We start from the raw sequence: 13,808 nt of genomic DNA, 5'->3' as shown, positions 1-13,808 counted from the left end.
AAAACCAGCAAAAACTAGCAAAAGTGTCTTAAATTCCTCCTGGCATGTGAGCCTCAGAGGAGTTAATTCCAAGTTGGCTCTTGCTTGTAACTCTGCTTGCAGGCAAATCACCTCCTTCTCGGGAAGTGCCTTTTGTGACTCCATTGCAGTTTCTAAATTTAAAATGTTAATGCAGGTTCCCCAGTGTGCACTAGAGAAGGTTGCTAGAATTTTGGTCCCACTAGAAAGAGAGACAGGTACTTATGCCAGGAATGGAACTGCACTTTTACTTCAATAATATGCACCAAACACTCTGTTCTTTTCTTTTTCGGAAAATGGTAAACACAGGGAAAGGAACAGGAGTTCCAGACCCTGGGAACCAAAATATTACAGACACACAGGAAATGACTTTTCAAATCCAGCCTGTAAACCTGTCATTTTGTGGGCTCATCTGTGAACCTAGAAATGAGAGACAAAGATCACAGAGAAGACAATCCTATATTCTGGCAAGGCTGTACTGGAGGGCCTCTGGAGGCCTTCCCACACCCTGGTGCGATGATTCTAAACTCAAGCTATCATTTGAAAGGGTAGAAAAAATACTTGAGGCAAAATTTATGACTTACAGCTATTTCACTTTGCTTAAAAAACTGTAGACTTTGAAAAAGAGCTGAAAAGCTAAAAAATATTTTTGGAGGGAGAGAGGTATATCCTCAGCCCTATTACTTTAAGGTTTTCAATTAAAATACTCCAAATATGTGATAAATAAGCTACTAAGTCATTGAAATAGGCATCAATCTTCCTAAAACATGTATTTATTGACTTTCCATAGCATTAAACAAATGCTATGCCTCTGGTTAGTGAACTGGTTTGGGATTCATTAATTCTCCAAATATTTGTATTCTGAGTGCCTTCTAGGGGTAAGACATCCTTTGAATGAAACACAAATTAATAAGTCAATCTATGGGTTCATTCAGGGGCTCCTTCCTCCCCTCCAGTGCAGCAGCAGGAGTGCACTGGGTCTGGAGCCAGACTGCCCGCTGTCCCAGCTCTACCACCTGGAGCAAATCACTTAACCTCTCTGTACCTCAGTTTTCTCCCCCGGGGTATGTAGGGCTAGGACTAGCACCTACCTCATCAAATTAAATGAGTTAATACATGTAAAGCACCAAGAACAATGCCTGGCACATAGTAATGTAATCAAATCCAAGTTCATCCGCCCAATTCGCAGGAAAGACAATCATTGAGTATGTAGCAAGGAGGGGGTTTGAGAGGCAGCCAAACAAGGAGACTGGAGGGCAAGCCTCAAATCCACCTCTTGGAGTGTCAGAAAAACTTAAAAGCGTATGAAAAAAGTCTGAGTAAAAAGTTGCAGCTGCACTTATTAGTCTGCAGCTGTGAGTAGTCCCATTAACCCTTTGGTTACTGGTTTCATTAAGTACTCAGCTAATGTCAGCTATTTAGTACTGAGCACAGAAAACAGCAATGGCCAGGTGCAGAAGCAGACCTAAAGAGCAAGGTGCACAGAAGGAATATGTACCTGGATTCTTATCTCAGAGAATAAGAGGGAGTTCGCTAAGTAGAATGAGAAAGGCCAGGCTAAACAAATGGTACAATTGAACACAGAACTATGAAACTAGCATACCTGGGAAATTATAAATGACTCATTAGAGGGGGATTATTAAGTATGTGAGAACGAGGGGAGAAAACCCTTAGAATTTAGTAACTAAACCCATGTGAGGCAGAGGGCAGATTTTTGGGTTGATGGTAACTCTACTAGCCAGAAACAAAATATAGGAGGTGGTATGGGTTTTGACACCATGTGTTTGGTTTTGGACATACATAATGTGAATGGCCCTTGAGACTCAAGCAGAGATGTACAATTGGATACACAAATCTAGGGTTTTACAAGAACATTCTGACAAACCATACAGTGTAGGGAACCATCATAGTGTTACTGTGGTAGTCATGAACTTGGCTGAAATTGTCAAGAACCAGTGTAGACAACGAGAAGGCAACAACATAGGCTACACTGGCATTCGAGGGCAACCAGAAGTGAAGGAGCCAGAGAGAAGAAATAAAGAAGAGAACCAGGATAACATGGGACCTTATAAGAAACCAAGGGAGTAGAGTTTCACATCAATTAGGATATTTTGGATGGAAAATGACAAAACTGAACTCAAACTGGTTTAAGTTGTTAAGATTTATTGGCCTATATAACTGGAAACACAGCCTCTGGAGGATCACCCTAAACCAGAGGGGGAAAATTCAGTTCACCATCACCAATTAGGAGTTATATCGAGTGCCTTCTATGTGCCAGGCATTGTTCTAGTCAATGACAGAACAGGCAGAGTCCCTCTTCTGTGGACTATACATACAAATACTTCTTGGTATCTTTTTCTTTTTTTTTCCATTACAATGCAATGCCATGTTTCATATTGGGAAAACTGTGTAAAGAAAAAAGAGAAAGCTTTAGAATTTAATGAAAAATCCAACACACTTGCTGGGAATTTACCACTTTTTTTTTTTTTCTAAGAATGCCTGGAACTTCTGTACTAAGTGATAATGGAGTAGTAAAATAGAGCAGTTCAATATGGACACAAAAACACGAACATCCAAAATACCACCAATGACATATTTTAAAGTCCAGCTATGGTTTTAATTAGTCAAAAATTTGACTTATTCAAAGTTGCTGAGTTTATTCAGATACCTGTAAAAATAACTATATTTTAAAAATATCTCTAGTAGGGCTTTGTGTCTGGTGTGGCAACATGTTTTATATGTAGGTCATGTTCAAACCTGCATTAGCCCATTTATATTTTAATTAAATATATGTAGAGTTGGCAATAAAAGAAAATTTCACTCTGCCTTTATATCCAGCTGAGCAGTATTATTCCTCATATCCCTGTCTCTTCTCCCGATGCCTTAGTTCAAGCAGGTCCTTACCGCTCTACTGAACTGCTCAGCTGGTCAGACTCAGTCCCTGCATGTCCTTCTTCCTAATGGCTACCAACGTGACTTTGCTTAAAGATGGACCCTTCGTTCCTAACACAATGCTTTACACCAAGAGGTACTCCATAAACCTTACATGGAATGGGATTGCAGATCCTGAAGCTAACTAAGCATAGTTGTGGGTATATTGCTATAGCTGGCTGGGTCTGTTTTTTCAATTTCCGTAATTTGGAAATGATAAAACCTACCTCATTAGGTTTTTGGAAAATAAAGTGCTATGTGATTCAACTTTGTGAACTCAAAAGCACTACACAGCATTAACGGTTTAAACTAGGAAGTTGCAAGTTTGCAAATAAGTTCCAGTAATATTTGTATTTTAATGGTTAAAAAGCAGTGTCAATTTTTCTCAGTAATGTTCTTCGATTCCAGTTAGAATGTTTTCCACATAACTCCATAATGCTATTCACACATTGAATTTTAAAATATGACCCACAAATGCTTAGTTCTTCTCAAATTTTATCCTTGCACAAAAGAAAGCCATTTATGCCTGATGTGGCTTCACTTCCTTAAAGATGAGGAAACAATCAGGAATATTGACTTGATTCTCTAAAAAAAGAAACAACTTGGATAGAGATCCCTTTCCCCTTTTGTTTTTGGCCATATTCTGAAAAGAAACCCAATGAAACACATACGGCAGATTCAGACTGCTCAAAAATATTTAGCCTCCTTCTTCCTAAATTAGAACTACTTTGACCTGTACTCACATAGGTATACATCTCCCAGCCGGTTACGTAATGATCTCACAAGTGTAGCCACTACCTGTCCTGTCTAAAGTATCAATCCCTCTTCTAATAAAGTGGTATTTATTCCTCCCCGCCACCCCAATTCGGTTATCTTCTAGAAGGGGGGCTCAAAGCACCAGTAGGGACTGATCTAATGAGCTTTTGCTGTCATAAACAAATCAACGAGAGCTGGGAGTTGAACCAATGGGTGATAAAGAGGTTAGATTTCCAGACAGTGGCTTGCTGGTTTTGTTTTGTTTTTGTATGAGGTGTGCCTTCATGCTAGTTTTTAAATCTTGCATTTCGGTAGCCTCTTGAGATATCTGCTCTACTAACACGTGTATCCAGACTACAGACTTCTCCAGATCTGGGAACCACAGCCTCAGAATTATAATTCTATTTGTTTAGTTTGGTGTCATACTGGAGTCATGCTTTATCACTTGATGCCATTCCTTAATATGATACCGTAGCCCTCCATATTATTCACATACAAAGGCTTTAAACTAAAAACTTCTTGCTTTACAAATTACTTCAATTTTGGGAATCATATAGCTATAAACCTAGAGGATAAGCAGCTACACAATTAGTTTTTTTAAGTCTGAGATCTACTGAAGCCATCATACTGTTATGTTCCTTCCTCATTCCGCAAAACACCATGGCTAGCATCGTATTTTTTAATGACTTTCACAAATTTTAGTCTACTTAATCCATGTTCTAACTAAATGAATTTTACAGCTTTTCAAATACTGGTTTCCAGTATTGAGAAAAACAACTGGACTGGGGATTTTTTTTTTTTAACTCAAAGACCAAAGTCTTTTTCTCATACACTGAATGTGCAGGTCCTGTAATTAAGTCTTGTCTCTTAAAGGCATTACGAATCATGAAATGACTGATGCAATGTATAACCTCTCCTTTTTATAGTTTAAAATGCTACAAATAAGGGCACTGCATTTTGGACTGTAGAAGTAAAATCAAAGATTATTCATTTCTCGACCACCCCTTGCTTTCTTGTTTATTACTATATGCAAAGCATTAAAATAGGAACCATGTAAAGATGATGCAATAGAAGTAGTGTTGCCAGATAATGCACAAGATACTCAGTTAAATCTGAGTTTCAGATAAAGTTTTAGTGTAAGCTGTCCCAAATATTACACATACAAAACCTTGTTGTTACTATAAAATTCAAATTTAACTGGGTATCCTGTATTTTTGTTTGCTACATCTGGCAATTCTTTATACAGAATCCTTATCTTCAGCAAACTATTTAACAGGGAAATTAAGGAAAAACCATCACATAAGACTTACATGATAAGGTGCAGTAATACAATCAGGGAAGAGGAAGATCTCCCTACTTACCACAGAGAGTACCTAGAAGAGAGGACAAGTGCAATTCCTTTAGAAGACAACTAAATTTTAAGTGGTGGGTAGGTGGCTTAATTTGATGATTTTGGAAGTCAAGTATCCTGAGTTAAATCACAAAATCATTGTTCACTCGCTATGGAAACTTGAATAAGTTAATCTCTATTACAAAATGAAGCCACTAATCTCTGCTTTACCAGGCTGTCTGAAGAGCAGAGAAAAAGCACCCACGAAGCACCTGGAACACAAGAGGCACTCCCTAAATGGTAATACCTACTATTAAAACACCATGTGGCAAAGAGGTTACTTGTCACAGACAAATATTCAAATGTTAATGTTATGCAATAATAGCAATATTGAATAAGTAATTTTATTTCCATGATCTATTTACACTGTACAAACACTGTTGAAAAGCACCCTACAAGTTCACAGTACATTACAATATATTTACTTTAAAAATATATTCCTTTATAAAAGGTTCATAGAACATTGGCATGTCGACATGTGACAAAACTTTCAAAGTATGTCACCAACTCTGTGATAGCAAGAATGCTTCCAAGTGTTGTCAATTTCACAATCACAAATCACCACTTGAGTTTTAAATAAAGTTTTAAATAAAAAAATGAATTCTACAGTGGAAAGTTCCCATAGCAATACTTATTAATTAACATGTACTTTCATGGAGATGCTGTTTCATAATAATTTAAAATATCAACTTAATCTGCCCCAAAAAACCGTTTCAACAAGTTTCGCAGTCCAGACAGAAATTCTTGTGATTTGTCATTTTCTACTTTTTCTTCTTTGTCGGTTCTCCTGGTTCTACTTTGCGCTTTTTAGAAGTATGCTCATCTTTTTCATCATCTTTAAACAGGAAAGGAAAAGTTTCAATCAGTAATTAAAAAAAAAAAAAAAGTTAAGTATTAAAATTTCATTCACTTTAGACCAAAATCATTATCTTCAACTTATGTTTCTTTCAGTATCCTAATAAAAACCAAAAATTAACTTTTAGATCTCTGATTTTAAAGTGCAGGTAGAAATAAGAAATTAATTGTAGTGTTACACAAAATTCACAAGTGACCTGTTAGTGCTGGATTCAGGTACTTTAAAATGAGAAAACCAGATCTGTTCTGAAAAAAAGCTATCCCAAATATATTCTACAGCTTATATACTGTATATATTTAAATAATCTACACCTTGTAACAATGGAACACATTCTACTCTTTTTACCAAGAGTATCGATCCAACCATGACACTGTTTAAGCAGTGATCAGCTGTTCTTTCCTTTCAAATCTGCTTTCTCTCCTCACAGAACAACTCCCCTCTCTATTTACAACCCCCATTCTTATTATTTTGAAATTTAAAAAGCACTCACAGGTAGATGTTTCACTGAAACTGTATTCTCTCTGAACAAATGTGTGGCTTTATTTTAAGAACTCCATTTAGATAGAATACTATGTAGAAGGAATTAATTTTAAAATATACATTTATTTTAAGCACATTACTGAACTCATTGCATTTTTGGCTTTACTTTCTCAATCAACAGATACCGAAAGTTCAACAACTATCATATGGTGGTCTATAAAATATTTTGATGTTGAAAGGGGCCTTTATATGAAAAAACTGGGGAAGCAGGGGCACCTGACTGGCTCAGTCAGTAAAGCATACAACTCTTGATCTTGAGATCATGAGTTCAAGCCCCATGTTGGGAGTAGAGCTTACTTAATAAAATAATAATAATAATATTAATAATAAATAAATTTTTTAAAAATAAAAAATTGGGGAAGCTGCTGATATCACACCCTAAACTCCTTATGGAGGAAATACATTTACAACCTTAAGCCTTCAGTTCCCTTCTCCTAACTGTACCATACTCAGAATATCTCCTTTGTGGATGTGGAGAATAATTAGAAACAACTGCAGGTGATTCATCTGCATTCATCTTCAAGCTCAGTATGGCGATGTTATTCCTATATTTCATAAAGCACTTATGGATTTACATATATATATTTATATTATAAGCAGTAAGATAAAATAAAATTAATTGAATCATCATAGGAATTTACAAACGAGGGTTTTAATCAGTAGTTTATCATATATACACAAAAATAATGTACAAACCAACTGATGTGGCACACAGCTCGAATACTCCAAGGCCTGTTTTTTTTTTAATTATTTAATCATCATCATTGCTTGAGATTATTTTCAATAGTATAAAAACCGAAATTACTTTCTAACTCTGCTATAAAATCCACTGTTGACATATTAAAAAGATGATCCTGAGACAGTTCTGCTTTTAATCTGTCAATTATATTTACTGAATTAACAAAAACACAAACTACCGAGGATCGAAAAATGATTTCCTATCAGTAATTTGAAGAGCTAATGCCACCTAGTGACAAAACAAGGCATCACCTTAAAAACCAGAACAGGAAAAACAAAAGAAACAAAACCACCCTGAAATGTTCATTTATCAAGATTAGTGAGTTTCTAGATGATGCACTAGTAAGGAAGCAATTCTTCTATATGGAATTCATGCCACCTGAGGTAAATAAGTTTACATTAATATGAACTTTCTAAATTCTTTAAAAAAAAAGAAAAGGAAAGCATTAGCTACTTTAGCTAGGATTTCACGATTAAGTACACGTCAATAAAGCTACAATTAATATCTAAGCCTTAGTGATCTGCATTTCACAATTACCAAACAAGAAGTGCTGGCAAGTAGCAAGACTTGGTGAGTTTTGAATCTTTTCCAGATCTTTAAAAAAAAAAAAAAAAAAAAAAAAAAAAGGGCCACCTGGGTGGCTCAGTTGGTTAAGCATCTGACTTCAGCTCAGGTCCTATCTCACAGTTCCTGGGTTTGAGCCCTGCACTGGGCTATGTGCTGACAGCTGGGAGCCTGGAGCTTGCTTCATCTATGTCTCCCTCTCTCTGCCCCTCCCCCAATCACACTCTGTCTCTCTCTCAAAAAATAAACATTGGGACACCTGGCTGGCTCAACTGGTTGGTGTCCAACTTCGGCTCAGGTCATGATCTCAAGGTTTGTGTGTTCGAGCCCCGAGTCAGGCTCTGTGCTTACAGCCTGCTTTGGATTCTGTATCTCTCTCTCTGCCCCTCCCCTTTAGCACTCTCTCTCTTTCTCTAATATATAAATATTTAAAAAATTAAAAAAAAATACAAATAAAATAAATATTTAAAAAACTTGAAAAAATCTGGAATAAGTTAACTGGCAAAAAAAAGGCTAAAGTCCAAAAAATGAGAGGGAGGGGGGACCTGGCTGGCTCAGTTGGTTAAGTGGTTAAGTGACCAACTCCTGATCTCCACTCAGGTTCTGATTTCCCAGTTGGTGGGATCCAGCATCGTGCTGGGCTCTGCACTGACAGCACAGAGCCAGCCTGGGATTCTCTCTCCCTCTCTCTCTACCCCTCCCCCCACTTTCTCGCTCTCAAATATAAACATTTAAAAAAATGAGAAGGAAAACTAAAAATAATTTAATAACCTAAAAATTAAATAATTTCAGAGAATGGAATTTATTAAACAAGATATTTTATAAGTTAAAAAAATACAGGTAAAAAATGATTAATTTTATAGTGACTCTGTGAACATGGTATGGGATTCTAAATGGTTAACCAACATTAGAGTCCAAATTAAAAATTTCAGGATCAGGGCACCTAAGCAGCTCAGTCGGTAAGGTGTCCGACTCTTGATCTCGGTTCAGGTCATGATCTCACGGTTCGTGAGATCAAGCCCCTTGACAGGCTCTGTGCTGATAGCGTGGAGCCTGCTTGGGATTCTCTCCCTCTCTCTCTCCCAAAATAAACTTAAAAATAAAATAAAATAAAATAAAGATGTATTATCTTTTAACCTTATGATCCAGGATTAAACTTTTAACCTTATGATTCTGTTGATATTGTATACATATACACTTGCTGTTGGAGGACTATCATATAATCAAAAGAACAGATATCATCTATGGGAATTACAATTGTCCCACACCTATGTGAACTCAATACCTAACTGAACTCTGAATTACCTATCTGAACTCAATAAGCAAGCTGGAAAAAAGACAATTCTTTGTTTGTCCTGCTATATAACCCTCACTGTTTCCATATAGGAACAAAGACAGAGCACCAACCTATAGTACCTTGCTTGAATATCAACTTTAGTGGTCTTACTTTCTACAAAACAGCTACAAGCACTACAGCTTGCAAAACAGTAAGAGACTAAACCCCAAATTAATGAGGCACCATTTCCATTTAAAGACCTGAATTTTTCTTCTTCTGCCTCTTCCTAGTTGTGCGAATTTGCTTAGGCCAATTCTTTAATCTGAGACTGTTTCCTTGTCTATAAAATAGTAACAATGAATCATGTACCATTTCTGTACTAGGCTGCTAAGGACAATGAATTCTAAAAATTGTGTGAAAGTACCTATTTGCAGCTTGGCATTTTCTAATTTTGTGACTGTGGACAAGTCACATGAAGTTCTCATTTCCATATTTCCCTATGTGGTTTCACAAGGTGTTGTAAGGATTAAACATTATTTATGCAAAAGTGTTTTTATTAATTACATAAAATACCCTACTGTGAAGTTTTTTAAATGCCAACTTCATTTTGGCATCTCTAAAAGGATATATTTACTGAAGATATGCCTTCATTAGTGACTTCTAATCCACATTGTGACATCAGTAAAAGAAACAGAAAAGCCAAGTAGAATCAAAACTGAAGAACTACCAGTTATCCTTTCTCTTAAAACACTCTGCCTGGTTGTAAAAGGAGCTAAGTAGCCCTTGATTCATGAAACCATCAAAAATTTGTTTAACTGGCATGCCCTTTCATAAAAATTTAGTATAATTCAACAATTATCCACTATCAAAAAATTTTTTTTTAATGTTTATTTATTTTTGAGAGAGAGAGAGAGAGAGACAAAGAGACCTCTGAGCATGAGTGGGGGAGGGGCAGAAAGAGAGGGAGACACAGAATCCCGAAGCAGGTCCAGGCTCTGAGCTCTCAGCACAGAGCCCAATGTGTGATGTGTGGCTCGAACTCACAGACCCAAGAGATCATGACCTGAGCCGAAGTCTAATGCTGAACTGACTGAGCCACCCAGGCGCCCATCCACTGAGTATTTAAAATGTACTATAAACTGTACAGGAACTCCTTTTCATAAAGGAGACAGATTTATGAACAAATCATCTCATAAAGAATGGTAAATACAATCAACAGCATTAGCACATACAAGGTACAGAGGAACAAATACTTTGAAGGTGTTGACATTTTTTTCTTTGAATTGGATTTTGAAGGATGAATGAGTTTACCAGCCACAGGTAAGGAGGGAGGGAAGAACATTCCAGACTAATGTGCAACATATACTGAAAGGCATGGAACCGTAAGATAGCATGGTCTATTCAGTTTTCAATTTTAAGATCTTAAAGTGCTAGAAAAAGCACCATTCGAAATACAGGTAGAGAGAAAGGCAGGGCCATCAGAAGGCTTTGACTCTATGCTATTTATTGGTGAAGGGTTTTAAGCAGGTGAGTTACATAATCAGATAGGACTTTTAGAAAGTGATCACTAGCTGCAGTGTGAAGGATGGAATTTGAGTGGTGATTAGGGTAAAAGTGTGTAAGCAGAGATTACTGTGGTTACTTACACTCTAAGTAAGAGATGAAATTATGATATCATAAACAACTAAGTCATTATCTTCCTATTACTACGCAGGGATACTCAATTAAACTCACTTTGTCACGCTAATTTTGGCTTCAAATCACGACTGCTTTAATATAAAATGAAGCCTTCAGTGCTTCAAAGCTGCAATCACAAGAAAGAATCCATGCATTAACAGACTCTGTTGTAATAAGGCACCATAAATCACATATACTATTGGTTGGGATATTAGGGATTTTGCTTCAAGGCCTGAATAACATGATCTTTTTCTTTTTTTTTTTTAATGTTTATTTATTTATTTATTTATTTATTTTTTCAACGTTTATTTATTTTGGGACAGAGAGAGACAGAGCATGAACGGGGGAGGGGCAGAGAGAGAGGGAGACACAGAATCGGAAACAGGCTCCAGGCTCCGAGCCATCAGCCCAGAGCCTGACGCGGGGCTCGAACTCACGGACCGCGAGATCGTGACCTGGCTGAAGTCGGACGCTTAACCGACTGCGCCACCCAGGCGCCCCAATGTTTATTTATTTTTGAGAGACAGGGAGACAGTGTGAGCAGGGGAGGGACAGAGAGAGAGGGAGACACAGAATCGGAAGCAGGCTCCAGGCTCTGAGCCGTCAGCACAGAGCCCGACGCGGGGCTCGAACTCACGGACGGTGAGATCATGACCTGAGCCGAAGTCGGATGCTCAACCGACTGAGCCACCCAGGTGCCCCTAACATGATCTTTTTCTAAAACACAGTAAATACTACTGGTTGAGCTTTCAGAGACCTCACTTCCAAGCCGTATAGGATTTTTCTCAAAAATACAGCAAAAAATAATAGTCATACACCATAATTAATTTGTTAAACCGCTAGACTTAAATTTCACTCATTAAATGTCTCCTTTTAAAATTCATCACAGGGACCAAAAGGTATTATCACAGGAGTCTGACTCGCCTTACCTGATTCCACTGTCTCCTCCCCTTCAGGCAGGAGCCTAGCTTTCTTAGCGTTCTGTGGGGCATCATCACCATTGTCCTCATATATGTTAGACCACTTTATTGCCATATCCAGCTCTGGAGGGGGAGGTTTCTTCTCAGTAGTGTAGGTCTCCGGAGGTGGTACATAGTTTGACTTCCATATTTTGAATTCCTTTGGAGGCTGTTAAGCAAACACATTAAGACGCACCGTGACGAACCGAGGTTCCTACAATCCGTATGGGCACATGCACCTCCCTGCCGTTCGCTTATTGTTCAGGCTGACTTTTTTTTTTCTTAAGGTTTAAAGACACATTTTTTTTCCATCAAAATCACAATACTGTTAAGTGAAAGCCAAAGGGTTCCCTATATGAATAAAGCTAATAACTTTTAATTACCAAAGAAGAATCCAGTCTCAGAGATACTACGGCAAGGCTGACCCCTTCAGGAGGTTGCAGCAGACACTGTCTTGGAGGCAGCACCGCAGGCACTTCGGCGTCAAAGGGAAGGGGTCTCGGGGAGAAGCTGCAGCGGGGGGGGCGGGGGAGTCACCACCGTTAGTCCTCGCAGCGCGGGGTCGGGGCACCGAGCGCGGAGGTTGGGTCTCCTCACAAGGGGGCGGGGGCTGCGGGTCGGTCCGACACCCACCAGGCTGGGGAAGGGGACCCGGGCTCCCCAGGGCTGGAGGTGGGAGGGGGCGGTGCGGCAACCCGCAGGAGGTGACTGCGTGTGGGGGAACAGACTGCCGGTCCCCAGGAGAGGGCTCAGGAGGAAGGGGGCGGAGGCCGGGACTACGACCGGGAAATCGGGTCGGGAACCTCACCTCCTCAGGCGCCTTAACGACGTGCCTCTCCCAATCTATCTGTTTGTTGAGCGGATTGTAGAGAAAGGCCGGGCGAGTCACGCTCCGGAATAGTTCGTCGGGTCCCGGCAGCCTCTTCTCCTCCTTGTTCCCACAGCCTCCCGCCGACTTCGCAGGATCTGGGGCCCTGCGACTTGTTTCCTCCGGCTCGCTGTTATCCTCCTCACCCGAGGAGCCTGAGCTGCTGCTCCCATAAGCCGCGAAATAGCTCAGGGGGTCCTTCTCCTCGGCCGCCATGACGGCTGCGAGCGACGACTGTAGGCTCCGCCGGAAACCGGAAGCTACTCCAAGGGCCCGCCCCACGGCTGGCTCCGCCCCAAGTCTCGCAGAGGAGTTCGGGGCCTGCGCCCCCCAGCGGCTACGACGCGTTCCTGCTTCTCGGCCAGGGTCTTAGGATGGAGGCGGGGCGCGCACATTGCTGAGCAGGGTCTGCTTATGTTCCTTCCTGAGGAACCCTGAGAAGAGGCAGGTCCTGAACCAGTGGTCCCAACAAAGCTCTCAGCTTTCAATAAGAATTTATTAAAGGCAGACAAGAAATAAGAATTTTTTTTTTCACTGCCGCTTCACCTTAGCCATTGCTCAGAGACACCAGGATTTCTTCTGATCCCACTACATCGTTTCTTCAAAATGAAGATTACTCTCAGTATGCTTGCCTCCCTCAGTCGTCCTGGAACACTTCTATGGGTTGTGGACTTATCACGTCACAAACTAAATCCTCTCCTGCTTGACCTCATTTCCAGTGGACTCTGAACAACTCTCTTTAATGAAATTCCTCTTGGATTGATTGCATCCACGATTCAGTGGGTCTCAAACTCTCTGGCTTGTCATTGTCAGCTTCCTTCCATTCTTGCTTTGCCCTGTATGGCCCTTAAGCGCTGGTGTGTCCCAACATATTATGCCATCTTTCAACAATACAATATAATTTTGTAGAGGGTGTTACAAAGTTGCAAATCAGCCCATCTCTTTACATGGCATTAGCTACCTATGCTTGGGACTCCCAAATCTGTGTCTCCAGCCGCAATTTTTCACTCCAAGCTCTGGACCAGATCTCTACCTGGCTCTTAAACTTTCCATGTGGAGCCTCCTGATGAAGCCTCAAACACTCAATTACTGCATCAGTAACTTGTCTTTCCATATGACTTGTTTCTGCCTGTGTTCCCTCTCTTAGTAAATGATATAACCTAGTCACCACTGAAACTAGAAATCTTTTATTTCTCCTGGTGATCTAAGAGGGAATGATACTTACATGAAAGTG

The 13,808-nt window shown here is 39.6% G+C and overlaps 1 protein-coding gene across 2 annotated transcripts; it reads right to left on the bottom strand.

Annotated features, from left to right (window-relative positions):
• Positions 1-2,164: 2,164 nt before the first annotated feature.
• On the bottom strand, positions 2,165-12,830 carry CUNH1orf52 (chromosome unknown C1orf52 homolog). 2 transcript variants are annotated; one of them, XR_006962837.1, is made up of 4 exons: positions 12,515-12,830; positions 11,677-11,875; positions 5,016-5,930; positions 2,165-2,423 (listed from the first exon to the last, which is right to left on the bottom strand). XR_006962837.1 is itself a non-coding variant. In XM_047084498.1 (3 exons), exons 1-3 carry the CDS (start codon positions 12,788-12,790, stop codon positions 5,857-5,859), a joined length of 549 nt encoding a protein of 182 aa, XP_046940454.1. In that variant the 5' UTR covers positions 12,791-12,830; the 3' UTR covers positions 2,165-5,856. The 2 variants fall into 2 exon arrangements, 1 of the variants encoding a protein (XP_046940454.1); XM_047084498.1 differs by having other exon boundaries at positions 2,165-5,930.
• Positions 12,831-13,808: the final 978 nt, after the last annotated feature.

Source organism: Lynx rufus, unplaced genomic scaffold (genome assembly GCF_022079265.1).
Source record: "Lynx rufus isolate CCGP_SWC_20201006 ecotype Redwood Valley unplaced genomic scaffold, mLynRuf1.p SCAF_2, whole genome shotgun sequence".
Taxonomy (NCBI): Eukaryota; Metazoa; Chordata; class Mammalia; order Carnivora; family Felidae; genus Lynx; species Lynx rufus.
The sequence above is the reverse complement of the archived record's forward strand: the minus strand, read 5'-3'. Positions and strand labels throughout refer to the sequence as shown.

Coding starts and splice junctions, on each gene's coding strand:
- CUNH1orf52 (XM_047084498.1), bottom strand. CDS start 12,790: ATGGCGGCCGAGGAGAAGGACCCCCTGAGCTATTTCGCGGCTTATGGG. Junction 11,876..12,514: donor TCGTTAAGGCGCCTGAGGAG/GTGAGGTTCCCG, acceptor TTTGCTTAACAG/CCTCCAAAGGAATTCAAAAT. Junction 5,931..11,676: donor GGAGGAGACAGTGGAATCAG/GTAAGGCGAGTC, acceptor TCCTGTTTAAAG/ATGATGAAAAAGATGAGCAT.